A 19124-nucleotide genomic window follows, 5' to 3' on the forward strand; every position below is an offset into this window, starting at 1 on the left:
TGGACACGCAATTTGCGTAGCTGTAATTCATAGGCGGGGATTATAGTAATTGTGAATGAGGGTATGATTACTTACGAATGATTGGAATTCATTAACATATGCATGTTTAACTATCAAATGGGAAGTTTACGAAGCGTTTGTGAATCCGGAGGAGAGTTTTCTGGAAGGTCCGTTTTACGCGCAAATTACTAAATTTACTCCTATTTACTAACGTTTCATGAATGAGGCCCAATGAGTTGCTGAATCAAGAACAGCTGCAACTGGATCAGTCAGATTCACGAATGATTCATTTAGTGTGATTTGTGGAATGATTCAAAAGGAAAGAATCAGCTCGTTCATGAACCAGACATCGATTCGGATGGTGATTTCTTCAGTTTGAAATAACAAGGAGTGTTATGTTTCTATGAAATGCAATATTAAAATATTTACTTGAAATATCTCAGAGGAAGTTAATATTTCAATAATTTAACAGTTCTCTGATGTCGGTTAATGGTCACACTGACATGCAGGTAAACAAATAAAATATTTCTATTTTTAGTGTTCAAGTGTTTAAATTAGTTTTACTGTACATTTTTATGATTTAATTAATTATTAGCTTTTTATCAACTCACAAACCCACTGCAGCGCTTTCATTAAGCCCAGTTTGGGAAGCCCTGCTGTAATGTAATGTTTAATGCAATTTATGATGTTGATATAATAAAAAATTGAATATATTTTCCTTTCTTTTTTCTTTATACCAATAAGGTATGTTTTTAATTATATATACATCTAATATACATTATACTGTATATACACATTTAATGATAACTTTAAAACGCGTTATTAAAAGTAATCCAAAAGTAGTCTGATTACATTACCTAAAACGAGTAACCTAGATTACGTTACTAACTACAGTTTTCATCACGTAATCTGTAATCTACCCAGCATATAAAGTACAAAAGTATAACATTATGCTTCGGAATGTAATGCGGTAAAAGTTTCCTAAAATAGAAAACATTTTCATTAATTCAATAACATGTTAATGTCATATTATTAAAATGTATATTAAAAAAATGGAGCATTATCTGGCACAAAATTTATGACAAACTGTGTTAACAATCTAACATCAAACTCTTGTTAATTATAAATATATTATAAATCTATATATAAAAGACAGTAAAGTGTTTGTCGTGTAAGCGGTGAGTGTTTGATTGACAGGCCGTGGGCGGGCTTGCTCACCGGTCTCGCAGTACGGCTGCCCGTCCTCCAGGTGGAAGGTGTTGTTGCGGATGGGCTGCTGGCAGCCGCTGCACAGGAAGCAGTACACATGCCAGGTTTGCTTCAGGGCGTTGATGACTTCCTGTTAGCAGATAAGAAGCGTCGATTAGCAGCGGCTCTGAGCACAGCCCGCTTTCCGCACGCATACCACTGTTACATCTACAGCAGCAGCTTCTGTTCCAGCCCAACCAGTCAGACCGAAAATATTATGTTAATATTTCAATTTTTCAGCAACTCATTTACGGTTTTCAGATGTCAATTAATGGGCACATGACATGCATCTAGTCAAATAATATTTCATCATTTTAGTAAGCGTATTCCTCCTTCCGACAAGCGCAGTCTGCTCTGATTGGCCAGCTGACTCAGTGCATTGTGATTGGCCGAACACCGCAAGCACTCGTCGGAAATGTAACGCCCCTTACCATAATCACCAGCTTCATCTTTCAAAATAAATGTAAAGACCGAGCCGAAAGGGGAACAGAGTCGCGTGACAGACACAGTGATGAAGCTGGTATGTGTTTGCAGTACACAAGCCACGGTTAAGACAGCTGCCTCCACTGTGACGTTACCCTCGCTCCCTCTCTCTCATATATAATAATATTAAAATAGTATATATATTACAAAGGCATGATTATAGTATTATAAAAATTATAATTAATAAATTGCATGCATTTATTATCATTTATAATATTTATATAAATTAGGGCTGTCAAATCGATTAATTATACGATGTCTATTTATATGTATATATAAATATAAAAAAAAAACACACGTTTATATTTAAGAAATATATTTATATATGTACATTTATATATAATATAAATCATGTATAAATATAAATATATATACACACACATGTAAATATTTCTTAAATGCATACCTGTATGTGTGTGTATTTATATACATATACACAGTACACACATATATCATGTAAACAAACTTTAATTTTGGATGCAATTAATTGCGATTAATCGATTTGACAGCACTAATGTATTATATAAGGGTGTTTACATTATACATTATCCTGTGAACAGAGCCAATCTGAGCTGCTGAAATCATGAGCTGCTCGCGTGTAGATAAACACAGTGCCACGCTTTACTCAGACTATAAACTTAATAAAATCACAGCCATTGATTTAATAATCAGACTAAGCTATAACACGATTTTACATTATTTTAATTGTGCAGGCCCTTTTTTTATTACGTTTACCTTCAATTTAATTATTAGCTTTATCAAATCACAAACCCCTGATTAGAAACCCCAGTGCATTTAAAGGGGTCCTATTATGTTTTTTTACTTTTTCAACTTTAGTTAGTCTGTAATGTTGCTGTTTGAGCATAAAAAAAAGATCTGAAAAGTTACAAAGCTCAAAGTCCACTTCAAAAGGAGATATTTTATTGAACAGAAATCACTTTTCAAAAACTACAACGAACGACTCGTATGGACTACAACGCATATTTTCTGGGATTTGTGATATCACAAATATCGATGAATGGGATGAGACCTGGTTGAGCTGCACTAGAGAAGGCAACGAGTGTTATCACTATGTCGGAGACACGCTAGCTTTCCCAAAGCAGACAAACTTAGAGTGGTTATAATCATCTGGGTTTAAATCACGCTCAAATTGATTTGATTTTGACGCAATATTTACACTGAAGCTCGCAACCGGCTATGGTAAGGGGCGTGTCTTTTCCTGACCAGACACCGAGTGCTGCCAATCACAGCACACACTGGCCCAGCTAACTAATAACAGCACATTTCGTATTTCAGAAGGCGGGCCTTGATTTGGCACAGGAACTATTCGAGCAGTTCATGCCAGACTGGGGAGAGAGGTGTTGTAATATGTAAAATATGTGGAAAATAATGTGTACCTAGTATGAGAGCCTGTTCTAGTACACCCCAAAACAAAATCAAGACTTTGCAAAAGAGCATAATAGGACCCCTTTAAAACATGGACTGAAATTGATCTTGAGACAATCAGTGATTGACTAACACACTGATCAGATCTATAAACTGAGTGCAGATCTGATCTAATGAGGTTCACACAAGTTTCTGGATCTCCTGTAAACGAAATGTGATCTCCAGACAATGAAACAGGCGTTTTAAGGCTCATTATCCAAGTGAAGCCCTTCCGCCCGAGCGGCTCGGCGTCCCGTGTGTTTCTGAGGCAGGTTCATGTGAAGTGCTAATTGTGACACATCTGAGCGGCTGGGACCAGATAAACCAGACCTTATGATCCCGATTAAAGCTCGTTCCCACAGAGAGAACAAGAGGAGGGAGGCTGGGAATGACGAAGGAACGAAGCTTTACAGGGAAACAATCATGGAGAAAACGAGGAGAGGAGACGGTGATGACGGGATGAAGTACAGCAGCTCTCAAACTAGTTAAGAGCATCACTCGTGACGAACAATTATATTATTTCAATTATAAGTATTTAAGGGAACAATTATATTTAAATGTATAATTATATTTAAATAATAATAAAAAAATATATAATATTATATATAATATTTCAAATATCTATATTTGATATATATATATATATATATATATATATATATATATGAAAAAGTATTTCAAAATATTTAAATACAATCAAAATTACTGTTTCAGATATTATACAAGTATTTCTATCACTTATACTTAATAAATACACTGCCGTTCAAAAGTTTGGGATCAGTAAGATTTTTATTACTTTTTAAAGAAGTCTCTTCTGCTCATCAAGGCTGCATTTATTTGATCAGAAATACTGAAAAAAACAGTAATATTGTGAAATATTTTTACTATTTAAAATGGCTGTTTTCTATGTGAATATATTGTGAAATGTAGTTTATTTCTGTGATGCGCAGCTGTATTTTCAGCATCATTACTCCAGTCTTCAGTGTCACGTGATCTTCAGAAATCAGTATAATATGCAGATTTATTATCAGTGCTGGAAACTGTTTTGCTGCTTCATATTTTTTGGAATCTGTTCGTTTTTTCAGGATTCTTTGATGAATAATTTAAAATGACCAGCATTTATTCAAAATAGACTGGAGTAGTGATGCGGATGAAAATTCAGCTTTGCATCACAGAAATAAATGATATTTTCAAGTATTTTAAAATCGAAAGCAATTATTTTAAATTGCAATAATATTTCACAATTTTACAGTTTTTTCTGTATTTCTGATCAAATAAACGCAGTCAGCAGAAGAAACTTTAAAAAACATAAATTCTTACTGATCCGAAACTTTTAAACGTCAGTCCTGCAGAGTCCTGCAGCTTCAACCCTAATCAAACACACCTGAACAAGCTAATCAAGGTCTGAACGGTTATTAGGAAGCTACAGGCAGGTGAGTTTTAATTAGGGTTAGAGCTGAACTCTGCAGGGCTGCGGCTCTCCAGGACCGGAGTTCGCCACCCCTGGTGTAGGCCTATATTTAATTTTAACAGACAACAGTTGAGTTACAGTCACACCACTGAAGTTAATAGTTAATAGGGTCACTGATTTTAATTAATTACAGACACACGATTTGTGGAATCATTCACAAATGTTGCAGGATGATGGAAAAACAGAACTTTGAACATTTTATTATTATTATTTTTTTTTTAGAAGGAAGCAATAGTAGACTTGGTGAACACCACTAACTAGCAACAAACTCTCACCCCCAGAATCTTCTGCTGGCATTTGAAGCAGGCCGGGGCCAGAAACTGCTCATAACAGCGCTCGCAGTAGACAGAGCCGCGCTCCTCCACGAAACCCACGTCTGCCAGTGAACTGTGACAGTGAGAGCAGGTGAACTCCTCCTTATGCCAAGATTTGCCCATCGCCACCAGGTACGGACCCCTGCAAACACCAGAGACCAATATCATCGTTTTAGTATCAATCAGCTACAAATCTATTAGATGACAACCACTCTGAGTTATTATAGATAAAACTAAAACCATTACTTGAAATGCATGTTAACTGAAATAAAATATTATTATATTTCAATTTCAGCTAGTGGCCAAGGCAACATTCCTCATGGTTACAAAATTTGTAACAAATGTAACACTATCAGTTTAAAATGTCAGTCTAAAAGTTTGAGGTCAGTCAGATTGTTTTTTTATTTGCTTTTATTCATCAAGGAAACATTACATTTGTCAAAAGTGACAGTAAAGACATTTATAATGTAACAAAAGATTTGTTTCAATTAAATGCTGCTCTTTTGAACTTTCTATTCATCTGTGAATCCTGAAAAATAAAAAGAATCACCGTTGCCACAAAAATATGAAGCTGCTAACTAATATATATTATTTTAAAAAGTAATAATTACATAGAAAATGAACTAAAACTTAAATAAAATAAAAATATGGACATTTCACAAAAAAACAAAAGCTACTAAAAATGACAACAAAATAAAATCACAAACTTTGTAGTATCATTTAAATGCTATTAAAGTTTTTATTAATTTATTTCTTATTTTTATATCTTAATTTAAGTTTTTTCTATCAGTTTTAGTAACTTTGTTGTGCTTGTCTTTCTTTTTTTCCTCTCAATTATACTAAAATAACACTGCAACCACCATAAAAATGGTTTTCCTCATAAAACACATACAGCACTAATGTACAGAGAAGATGAATGATCACGTTTGAGTGAATTACTGCTCTAAGCTTGTATAATTTGACTTTCGCGCCGTCTGTCCTGACACTGTGAAAACAGTCGTTCTGATGTGATCTAATGTGATCTGATGTGGAGAATCTGTTGAGGTAACGTGAGGATGGCAGCGGGGATGCGGCTGACAAATCGGATGATTAGCCTGAAGGGAAAACAACAGACACTGGCGATATCAGATGCAGAAAGCAGAGACTTTAAGCTTGGATGTCAGGGCCGCTTCGACCAGGAGTCTGGCAGTCTGTGGCGTAACGGATCCTACTCTCTGGAGACGAGCTGAAGGAGTCTGAGCTCCTGAAACATCAGCATTCACAGCCCAAACCCATCAGACGCTCGCTTCTCGGCAAATTAAACTTCACACAGCATCACACTAATGTTATCTTTGACTCTCAGCTATTATAACATGAAGGTCTTGTGTAGGTGTTCAGCGTTACAAAACCTGTAACAAATACTGTTTAAAAGTTTGAGGTCAGACAAATGCTGAAAGAAACTAATACTTTTATTCATCAAGGCTGCATTAAATTGATCAAAAGTGATGATAAAGACATTTATAATGTTACAGAAGATTTCTATTTTCAAATAAATGCTATTCTTTTGAACTTTCTGTTCATCTGTGAATCCTGAAAAATAAAATGAATCAGTTTCCACAAAAATATTGGGCAGCACAACTGTTTTCAACACTGATAATAATCAGAAATGTTTGAGCAGCAAATCAGCATATTATACTGATTTCTGAAGATCATGTGACACTGAAGACTGGAGTAAGGATGCTGAAAATTCAGCTTTGATCACAGGAATAAATTATATTTGACTATATATTAGAGCCTGAGCGATATGGGTTTTTTGGGGCCAATACCGATATTACGGAGTAAAAAAAAAAAAAAGGCCGATCGATATATCGGCCGATATTCTTTGAACAATTAAAACATTTTCATATCGGCGGCATATTCGCCGATACCGATATATCGGCAACAGGCTCATATCGGCAAAACGATATATCGGTCGGGCTCTACTATATATACACATAGAAAGCGTCTATTTTAAATTATAATATTTCACTATTTTTACTGTATTTTGGATCAAATAAATGCAGCCTTGGTGAGCAGAAGAGACTCTTTCAAAGACATCAAAAATGATTTTGAATGTAAGTTACGTCAAAAAGATATATAAACACCTAAATGGAAAAATAAATAATATAATATTAATACTCAAAACACACAAAAATATATAAATGTATTCGCTCTCATTTAAAACCCTCAAGTTCCCAGACATGCCAAATAAAAGTAATGTAAAATTTTTCACAAAGGACTTATCAAATTTAGTTTAGAATCAGTTCAGAAAAGTTATAAAGTATCAGCCTGATGCTTCAGTGTGTTTTGAGCTGCTAAAATGAACACTATAGTTTAGATGAGTTTATCTGGGCCTGAATGAATGATCTATTGTGTGAATAATATCAGAAAGATCCTCCACATTCAGATAACCTTTTCACACGGAATGAAGTTTGTCTTTTCTTTGGAGCTGCTTTTAGGATTGTGAAACATGAACTTTCTCATGTTTTGTGTTTCTCATGTACAATGACAATAAAGAAGCTCTTTTAATTGTTATTATTGATAGTTTTATTATTACTACTAATATTATTTATTTATTTCTTGAGATGTTACAGGTCACATACTTTATGCCAATAAAATGATTGTAATTTTAACTGTAAAAGACTGTCAAATCTGTTCATTTATTAATGGTAAATTTCTTTATTTGGTAAAAAATTAAGTAAATCTAACAGGACATTTCAAAATACTGTTGAATGTATTGAATGAATGTTGACTAAAATTTTTAATCTAATACATTACATGATGTGCCCATTAATAAATCTAGCTGCAAATTAATTCCACATCAATTTTGGCTGAGAAACCATTGTGTTAGATGTGAAATGCATTGAATAGATATTACAAGAAGCTTCAGAAAGAAACATTTTGATTCAACATTCCATACATAATGATAAATTGGTATTAATAGATGAAATATGAAATTATAAAAAATAAAAAAAAGATACTCTAAATGTGAAACTAAAAGTGCCAACAGGTAGAGGCGAGTCGCTGTCTTAATGAGCGAGTCATTGAATAATTCACTCAACCGATTCGTTCAAACAACTGATTCATTCAGATACGGAGCTAGTGACTATTTATGAATGAGTCACTGAATCACTGACTCACTTGATTCGTTCAGTAATGAATCACAGGACACATTATCTGTGTATTTTCCGTAATCTGTGTGAAAGAGGCTTCAGAGACACACAACAGTTCTGCTGTGGCTTTGACTGGAACTGTATTTGTTTGTGAAATTGAGCATTGACTATATTGTATCTATTATTATTCTTGTTTATTGAACTGTTGTATTAAATGCATTAATGATTTTAACATTATTTTTTCAATATTATATTAGTTATTTAGAAGTTTTATATACTTCCATACTTCTAGCAACCACAGCTGCTGATTCTTCTGAAAATTTTACAGCTTTTTGTTTAGGGAAAAATACGTTTATTAAACAGAGTTCCAGTCCTTGATTCTGATTGGCTGAGCCGCGTTCGACGCGGTTGTAAATTACGCTACAAACACACACCTTTGTTTACATGTGTCTTGCTCGGCAACCACTTGGTTGGAACCACAACTGTTTCTGAGGAGCTACATTGTTTGGTGGAAGAATACTGTTTTTATTAATATCATTACACTTTATTTGCTCTGTTTTATTCTGTGAAACCTTACTACGTATATGGAATAACCGTTTTATAAAAGCAACAAGCCTCGTGAAGCCATGGTTTACAGTGAAATTATAACAGCTAAAGGGGTTGTACAACAATGCCCCTTAGCTGTTATAAATTCACTGTAAACCATGGCTTTTTGGGGCTTATTGCTTTAATCTAGTCATTTAACAATGGTTGAATCTTTGTGAATGTGGGTTGAAGAGGGTTAAATGACATATTGCCCGCTGTTGTATCATGATGAAGGTGTGTGAGCGTCTCACCTGATGACCATGTTGCACTGGCCGCACATGGGTGTGCGTTTTCCCGCCGGGATGTGCTCGGCTCTCTGCACCAGCGAATCGTCCTGGTCGCTGGGGTGAACCTGAGGCGCGGGTCGATCCGGGCCCTTGGGGAGGCTGTTGCCGCCCCGTCCGAACGAGGGGCCCGTCTGCAGCGCAGGTGCACCTGCTTTGGCCAACCCTAATCAAAGAGAGAGAGATTTCAATCTGGGCGACCCCTCACTGAACTTCACCCACAACAGCGGCTGTGTTACAGAAGAGCGCGGTAATGAGATCGCGGTATTGTGCGCGGCTATGTAGCGTGACTGAAGGTGATGGAAAGTTCTGGTTAAGATATACGAACTCTATCTCTTCTGAAGGGACCATCTGCGGACGGGACATCCACACCGTGCCGCCGCAAAACAATGGATCGGTTTACTCAAGTCGGGAAAAGAAACAACATTCCCAGAAGTGGAGGAGACACCTGGCAAAATAATCCCTTCTCTCGGACAAGCCTTCCCTTCTCTGCCCGCCTCCGGAGAGGCAGCGGGGGTCAGAAGTCACGCGGAGGCGCGGCACACAGCGGCTCATTCAGAATCAAAGGCGAACGGGTCACGCAGCGAATGCACACTTGGTTTCCGAGCCGGTGAGAATGGATCTGCTTCTACGGGTGCGAAAGTGACATGTTGGTGTGCAGACGCGCTTTTATCTTTAGCTGATGGACATCTGGAGGAAGTGTGTGCCGCGCTCAGCTCAGCTGTGTGTGTGCGTGTGTGAGTGAGCGAGCGTGTGTGTGTGAGTGAGTGAGTGAGCGAGCGTGTGTGTGTGTGAGTGAGTGAGTGAGCGAGCGTGTGAGCGAGCGAGTGAGTGAGCGAGTGAGTGAGTGAGCATGTGAGTGAGTGAGCGTGAGTGAGTGAGCGTGAGTGAGCGAGCGTGTGAGCGTGTGTGACACTTCAACACATTTGATAAGCGCTGATGTTTTCTGATCAGAAATCAGAGTAACTGATGTGCCAATAAGTGTGCATAAATTTTTTTTTTTTTTTTAAATAAACATCATTTAAAAAAAAAAAAGAAAACTAAAAATCTTTTGTCAGATTATGGCTTCAAAATTTTTTGTGTGCATGTTGGGGGACGTGAAACACTCCATACATGCATTACAGAGAGATACCTGTGTTCAGCAGTCACTCGAGTCACGACGCCTGTCAGCACGCTGCTCTTAAGAGCCCCCAGAGGGCATGATGGGTAAACACCAACCACATACCCACAATACATCAGCCCTGAGACCCCGTGACAAACCGTCAACATGCGCTAAACATGTCTGACTGTGAAGCTGCTCTAATCGATCAGTCGAGCTTTCTGAATAAAACACAGCTCTCTAATACAAGCATTAACTCAAAGCTTCAAAAACATTTCCAGAAGCATCAGTCTGCCATCTGCAGCACGCCTGAGGAGCGACGCTCACCTGCCTACACACAGAAACACAGCTAAAACAACTAAATATGATAAATAAATATTAAAAACACACATTTTTTTAATGAAAAACTACAACAACAAAAAAAAAAAACTCAAAGGAATTAAATTAGAAATGTTGTCTTGGCAACTAACTGAAATAAATAGATTTTACTTGAAGTACTAAAATTATTAAAGTGAACAAAATCAGGGTTTAGCATGCCAATAGACTGACCTAAAATGCTTAAAAATATGATAAAATACATATTTTATAAAAGTGTATATATATATATATATATATATATATATATATATATAATATAAAAATATTATTACGCTGCAACAGAGACAGACAAACTAAAAATCTTTTGTCAGATTATGGCTTCAATATTTTGTGTGTGCATGTTGGCGTAGCTGAAACGCCCCTTTCATTTGATTGGTCAAACAGCCCCGTCTTCTGTTCTGCATGAATTCATACACTGATCGTGAGGGTTGTTTATTACTTTTATATGTAATAATAATTATGACTGAAGTAGGCATTACCTGTTTTTCTAGGTCAAAAAAAAAATTTCTGTTTGACCAATCAGATGAAAGGAGCGTTTCAGCGACGCCCACATGCGCACATGAAATATTGAAGCCATAAACCACAAACAAAATAAGAGACGAGCCGAAATCTTGTTTTTTCCGTTTGTTTAACAATCATTTCTCGTGTATTCCGCCACAGAACGCCAACTTTCAATTTTTAGTACATACAGAAAATCTGAAAAATTAAATATTGACAGTTTTTTAACCGTTTTTTACAATTTATCAAATCATTCTGAATTCCCCCAAATCATTCCTGAATCAAACAGAACGGATTCGCCATCTACCCAAAGACTCACACTCCTACTTAACTTTGCAAACCACACCAAATGTAAATATGAATATAAGTATGAGCATATAAATGACACCAAATCAAATGGGAGAATATATAAGCTGGTTAATGAGGTTGTCTAACAGAACTAAATCAGATTCTGATCTCTCCAGATGATTGAGTAGCAGCAGGTCAAAGGTCACAGAGGTCAGGGTCAGCACGGGTTTCTCCTGCAAGCCTCCTGAAGGAATAGTCACATCCTGACACCGAAGCGAGAGAAGATAAGCACTTCCTCTCAGCTGAGGAGGAAACGGAGCTGTGTGTCAAACAGGTCTGTGGGAACTTCGTAGTAGGCAGATCGTGAAGTCGACTACGGAGGGCTTTTCTTTACAAAAACACAGTTTGGCAAGCCAAAAGATACTATACTACAAAAAATACTGAACTATACTAAAGTAGTCTATGTAACATTTTAAGTATATATATTATATAAACATTTTATATATTTATAAATATGTTTTAAGTTTACATTATTATGAAACAATATTTAATTTTTTTTTACTAAATATGAACATTACTTAACCATTTTTTAAAATAAAATACTATAGTAAAAGTTTAAAATACAAATTTATAATTTAAAATTTTTTAAATAAGTTTATAAGTTATAAGTTAATAAGTTTTAAGTTATATTAATATTGTAAGTTATATTAAAATATTAATTTTATTATAATAAATTAAATATAAATTAATATTTTAAACTTATAGTACTATATTTAAAAAAATAAAACTATTATAATATTAAAAAGATTAAATTAAATTGAATACATAGTTAATTTCTTATTTTACATTAAAATAGTTTCATATTTTGAAATATAACAAGTTTACAATATTTGTAATTTATATTAAAATTATAATCATTTTAAAATTAAACGCTAAGTGTATTCATCTATAAAATGTATATCAATAAAATATTAATGTATGAATTCTATAATATATTATTTGTATTTTATATATATATACACACACATTAAAAATCACAGTACAAAACGTTTATAATATTAATAATTTATACAAACCAGTAGGCAATTTCTTTCTGGTTTAAATTATTATTATTTTTTAAAGATATATTTACAGAAAAACAAGGCAACTACTTGAATGTGATACTAAAAATATGTTTTTTGTTTATATATATATATATATAAAATTTGTTTTATTTTTCCTTTATAATATTATTTATTATGACCAGAAATTTTGAAAACTACATTAGACAAAAAAACATTAGTATAAAACACTGCAGACAATCCAGATTTATAAAGAAGTTTTTAAAAATACATTTTATAAAAATTAAACATTAAAATCACACTAAAAGCTAGTCTTGGATATGTCTAACCCCAACCCCATCCCCATCAGTGACGTAAACCCCCCCAAAATAAAGTTATTCTGAGAGCTCTGCAGCATCTGAACGTCTGAAGGAGAGGCTGCAGGTTCCTCCGAGAAATGAAGGCCATACGCTGCATGAGACGGCTGGATGTCCTGTGCTTTTGCACTCTCTGCTCTAATCCGGCGGTCTGGAATCAATCACGAGGATGAGCTTTAATTGAGGAGATGCTCTGCCAGCCGGATCGGGTCATCGGTTCATCCGGTGGCACTCCATACATGCATTACAGAGAGATACCTGTGTTCAGCAGTCACTCGAGTCACGACGCCTGTCAGCACGCTGCTCTTAAGAGCCCCCAGAGGGCATGATGGGTAAACACCAACCACATACCCACAATACATCAGCCCTGAGACCCCGTGACAAACCGTCAACATGCGCTAAACATGTCTGACTGTGAAGCTGCTCTAATCGATCAGTCGAGCTTTCTGAATAAAACACAGCTCTCTAATACAAGCATTAACTCAAAGCTTCAAAAACATTTCCAGAAGCATCAGTCTGCCATCTGCAGCACGCCTGAGGAGCGACGCTCACCTGCCTACACACAGAAACACAGCTAAAACAACTAAATATGATAAATAAATATTAAAAACTATATATATATATAATATAAAAATATTATTACGCTGCAACAGAGACAGACATTTGACTGAATTCATGTCTCATGAGCTTAAAAACCTTTTGATCTGAAGGCTTTTGCTGAAATCGAGATTATTTTTGTAGACAAATATAAATTGTGCCCATGTATACATTTCTTTACAAAACTAAAAAAAAAAGAATAAAAGTCAAAATCTGCCATGATTAACTCACTTCAGAGAAAACATGAGTTTTCTGGACTACTTGCATGCTTTTTTATTCACTTTTATTCATATAAAAATAAAACGGTGAACATTCAAACACATTATTTTGAGTTTGTTTGATTCTTAAGTGTATATCACGATCATATTAGAAGGAAAAAATAAGATACTTCACATCCATTTGACTAAAAACTCAAACCCAAGTCAAACATGAGCGAAAGTAAATGACGACAGAATGTTTTTTTGGGGTGACCCGTCCCTTTAAGAAACAAACGCGAACAAAGAGAAAGCAGACAGGTTTGTGATGTGCTGAAGGTCTGACCTGCGGCGCTGCTCGACTGCCAGCTCTTGGCTGCGGCTGGAGGGACTCGCGGGGCTCCAGCGGGCGCTTTGCTCATGGTTTTGACTGAAGACGTGGCATGAGAACTGGGCTGAAGCTCCTCTGCAGCCTCGCTGGAGAGAAAGACAGAAATAAAGGGACTTTAAAAACCCTGCTAGACGACAAAACAAACACTCAAACATGCATCAGAAATCTCTGAGAGCACATTCGGATAAGCCTGATTCATCTGAACGTCGTTTACAGTCACGCATAAGCAAATATGACCAAAATGAGCAGATTGATCAAATACGAGCGGCGCAGCGGTCCCAGATGGTTTGTTAATGAACTAAACCAGTGCCAACTTAAAGATAGCTGCTGCTGAGATGCTCCAGTTTCACTAAGTCACAAAACCTGTCGACGACATGCCCGGGTCACGCTTATTCTCAAAATGAGAATAAATAAAAATTATATTTGGCTTTACAGAAAATATTCATAGTAGTAAAACAGGCTTTATTTTTTGGTTTCATACAGATTAATGCTTCAATCCTTTGATTGCATTACTTTGCATGAGATCCTAATACACAAAAGGAGACAATGTTGTTACACTTTCGATACGGTCTTTTGTTTTGTTTATGTTGAATAGAATAATATTTTTTTGGGTGAACGTATATGTAAAACAAGTAAAACCAAAAGAGTTGGATGATAAAAAAATTATTTAAGAAAAAATATTTTCTTTATACATATTTTGTAATTAAACATCTTGCAAGATCAAATTTTCATTGCTTTAAATTGCTCAAAAAGAATATATTTAAATAGCTAAATATTTATACATCGTTGTAGCACTTGTTGTACTGCCTTTATGCTGATTTAAATCAAATATAATAACGTATTTTTTATTGTATTACAGTAATGAAAATAATCAGAATCATTACCGAGAAAAAAAATATATAATAACATATTAGCATTAATACATAATCAGCACTCAGGTTTCTCTCCTGGTCACATCTCTACATTACACAGAGCTTTGATTGAAACTCATTTAATTTCTTTAGAGTCCAGTGTGTCGTTCAGTTTTGTGGGCTCCTGAGGATAAATGTGACAATAAAAAAAATGTATAAAGAAACTGAATGAGAGAGAAATACAGAGAGAGGGATGCGTGGCCACAAGGTGCAATCATATCTATTATTTATCTCTATTAAATAAATATCAGAAAAGTCCAGATCTCCTGTCATAGATGGGTGTTGTGTGTCAGTGCCTGACGGCTCTATAAAGGTTTGTGGGACGAAAGATCTGATACACAAAAGCTCATCAATCTTTTCAAATGACTGAACGACCCTGAGCTTCATTAGTGCTGCTTTAAGGTTTTCTGTGCGGTGACGAACATACAGATACAGCTCCATCCGCTTGAATGGGGAAAGACAGAAAATTACATTTTAAAAACATTTTACATGTGCAATAAATTCTAACCAGTAAAACCTAGCATTTTCTGGATGATCCAGATAGCAGCAGCTAAATAAGAGTACTAGTCTTCACATGAGACAAACTTTAGCAGAGATCACTGTATTTATGCACACTTCATATATATTTAAGGTATGAAATACGCTGCAATTGGTATTATAAAATGACAAATATAAAGTATATTAATAATAATAACAATTATTATTACATTAAAATTACCCAAAATATAATAAAACAATGTTTTAATAATAACTACAGACACTACGACTAATAATGATTATTATTATTATAATTATTAAATGCTACTGTGCAAAAGTCTTGCAATAAATTGTAATAATCCAATTTATCTGATCTAAATTATGAGATTTTTGTAAGCACAAGGAGTCTGACAGCAGCCAGTGCTGCGCACAGAGATCTGATCTCAGCATCATCCAGTCTGTCTGGGATCACATGAAGAAACGGAGACAGACTAAATCCAGAAGAACTGTGGCAACGTCTCCAAGACGCCCGAGGAAAGCTTCCAGCAAAGCTCCTTGAAAAACGACGCACAAGTTCAGAGGACAAAAGCGGTTTTAAACGCAAAGGGTGCTCACACCGAATGTTGATTTGATTTCGTTAATAGAAGTTATTTGATGAATAAAATCTATTTATGACATTATTTTTGAACGCATTATTTTTTAAATCTCTTTGTGGAGCACTGGTTGTTGTCAGACTCCTTGTGCATTTATTATTATTATTTTTTAATTAATATTAATGGCCTAAGACTTTTGCACAGTAGTGCATAATAAAATATATATATAACATTCACATGCATGCAGACACACTTCCATTCATAAGTTGAGAATAATTGTTGTGTTTTTGGTTTTAGAAAGAAGTCTCTTCTGCTCACGAAGGCTGTATTTATTCAATCAAAAATACAGTAATATTTTAAAATATTACTATAATTTAAATAGCTGCTTTCTGTGTGAATATGTGTTAAACTGTAATGTATGTCTGTGATGCGCAGCTGTATTTTCAGCATCATTACTCCAGTCTTCAGTGTCACATGATCTTCAGAAATCAGTATAATATGCTGATCTGCTGCTCGAGAAACATTTCTGATTATTATCAATGCTGAACACAGTCGTGCTGCACAATATTTTTGTGGAAACTGTGATGCGTTTTATTTGTCAGGATTCACAGATGAACAGAAAGTTCAAAAGAACAGCATTTATTTGAAAGAAATAGTTTGTAATATTATAAATGTCTTTACTGTCACTCCTGATCAATTTAATGCAGCCTTGATAAATAAAAGTATTAATTTCTTTAAAAAAAAAAATCTTACTGATTTACTAGTGTATAAATAAGTGTATAAATGCTTCCTAAAAACATTTTTAATGGAATTACAGTTGTTAAAGGGGTCATATGATGTTGCTAAAAAGAACATTATTTTGTGTATTTGGTGTAATGAAATGTTTATACTGTTTAAGGTTCAAAAAACACATTTTCCACATACTGTACATTATTGTTTCTCCTCTATGCCCCGCCTTTCTGAAACTTGTTGATTTTTACAAAGCTCATCGGTCTGAAAAGCGAGGTGTGCTGTGATTGGCCAGCTATCCAGTGCGTTGTGATTGGCTGAATACCTCAAGCGTGTGATGGAAATGTTATGCCCCTTACCAGGTCCAGGAAGCTTTCCTCCGTAAAATGCACTGCACACACTCATTATTTGGGTTGAAGTGTTCTGGAACAGTGTTGTAAATACAACTTAACCACTGATTTCTAGTCGTGTCTTCTTTTGGAAGACCAAACAAAGTAGTTTCGCTTCCACAACGAAACACACAGCGTCTTCACAACATGACGGCGGAAACAACAATACAGTTTATTAAATTTACGCCTTCGTTCTTTGCGTGAACATTTGGGCGGCGTTATGCAAATCTTCCCACATAGTGACGTAGACATGTGGGGGCGTGTTAGAACGAGCCGTTTTAGGAGGGTGTGAACCAATCTTCACTTTTATAAAGAATATCTCCGAGTTTGAGACTTTAGTCTTTGCGACTTTACGGATCTTCTGTTTGCACGAACAACTTTTAACTCTACAAAGACAGGAAAAAATGAAATTCCATCATATGACCCCTTTAATGAAATCTTTGAGGAACTCCAATTGTCACGAATCAGTCACTAGAAAACTCAACCACTAAACCAACAGTAAACGCAGTGGTTCCCAAACGGGGGGCTCGGAGCTATGATAAGAGGGGCACGGCAAGCCTGAGGGATAGTGTACAGTCAGCAGATTATTTTGCAAAAGAAACCTCTGCAGTGTGATAAAGACTACACTGCGTAATTTTCACGCTTATCATGCAGCCACTTGCCTGACAAGTAAACAATTGAATGCAAAATATTAATTTGACCTCATTTTAATTACCTCAATATGACTCTCACTACCCGCTTGAGCGCTCCGTTATCAGTTGTGGTTGTATCAATAACATTACTCCAGTCTTCAGTGTCACATGATCTTCAGAAATCAGTATAATATGCTGATCTGCTGCTCGAGAAACATTTCTGATTATTATCAATGCTGAACACAGTTGTGCTGCACAATATTTTTGTGGAAACTGTGATGCGTTTTATTTGTCAGGATTCACAGATGAACAGAAAGTTCAAAAGAACAGCATTTATTTGAAAGAAATAGTTTGTAATATTATAAATGTCTTTACTGTCACTCCTGATCAATTTAATGCAGCCTTGATAAATAAAAGTATTAATTTCTTTAAAAAAAAAAATCTTACTGATTTACTAGTGTATAAATAAGTGTATAAATGCTTCCTAAAAACATTTTTAATGGAATTACAGTTGTTAAAGGGGTCATATGATGTTGCTAAAAAGAACATTATTTTGTGTATTTGGTGTAATGAAATGTTTATACTGTTTAAGGTTCAAAAAACACATTTTCCACATACTGTACATTATTGTTTCTCCTCTATGCCCCGCCTTTCTGAAACTTGTTGATTTTTACAAAGCTCATCGGTCTGAAAAGCGAGGTGTGCTGTGATTGGCCAGCTATCCAGTGCGTTGTGATTGGCTGAATACCTCAAGCGTGTGATGGAAATGTTATGCCCCTTACCAGGTCCAGGAAGCTTTCCTCCGTAAAATGCACTGCACACACTCATTATTTGGGTTGAAGTGTTCTGGAACAGTGTTGTAAATACAACTTAACCACTGATTTCTAGTCGTGTCTTCTTTTGGAAGACCAAACAAAGTAGTTTCGCTTCCACAACGAAACACACAGCGTCTTCACAACATGACGGCGGAAACAACAATACAGTTTATTAAATTTACGCCTTCGTTCTTTGCGTGAACATTTGGGCGGCGTTATGCAAATCTTCCCACATAGTGACGTAGACATGTGGGGGCGTGTTAGAACGAGCCGTTTTAGGAGGGTGTGAACCAATCTTCACTTTTATAAAGAATATCTCTGAGTTTGAGACTTTAGTCTTTGCGACTTTACGGATCTTCTGTTTGCACGAACAACTTTTAACTCTACAAAGACAGGAAAAAATGAAATTCCATCATATGACCCCTTTAATGAAATCTTTGAGGAACTCCAATTGTCACGAATCAGTCACTAGAAAACTCAACCACTAAACCAACAGTAAACGCAGTGGTTCCCAAACGGGGGGCTCGGAGCTATGATAAGAGGGGCACGGCAAGCCTGAGGGATAGTGTACAGTCAGCAGATTATTTTGCAAAAGAAACCTCTGCAGTGTGATAAAGACTACACTGCGTAATTTTCACGCTTATCATGCAGCCACTTGCCTGACAAGTAAACAATTGAATGCAAAATATTAATTTGACCTCATTTTAATTACCTCAATATGACTCTCACTACCCGCTTGAGCGCTCCGTTATCAGTTGTGGTTGTATCAATAACA

General features: G+C 35.6%; 1 protein-coding gene across 1 annotated transcript in view; it reads right to left on the reverse strand.

The window, feature by feature from the left end:
• The window catches only part of LOC107558981 (PDZ and LIM domain protein 5-like), a 38747-nt gene that overhangs the window by 2429 nt on the left and 17194 nt on the right, over positions 1-19124 (reverse strand). The window contains exons 5-8 of the mRNA XM_016242692.1: positions 13759-13889; positions 8909-9107; positions 4903-5083; positions 1219-1339 (exon numbers count right to left, since the gene is read on the reverse strand). Of these exons, the coding sequence (XP_016098178.1) occupies positions 1219-1339; positions 4903-5083; positions 8909-9107; positions 13759-13889 (632 nt within the window). The remainder of the gene's footprint in view (positions 1-1218; positions 1340-4902; positions 5084-8908; positions 9108-13758; positions 13890-19124) is intronic.

This window comes from Sinocyclocheilus grahami, unplaced genomic scaffold (genome assembly GCF_001515645.1).
Source record: "Sinocyclocheilus grahami isolate Dianchi unplaced genomic scaffold, SAMN03320097.WGS_v1.1 scaffold669.1, whole genome shotgun sequence".
In the NCBI taxonomy this organism is placed as follows: Eukaryota; Metazoa; Chordata; class Actinopteri; order Cypriniformes; family Cyprinidae; genus Sinocyclocheilus; species Sinocyclocheilus grahami.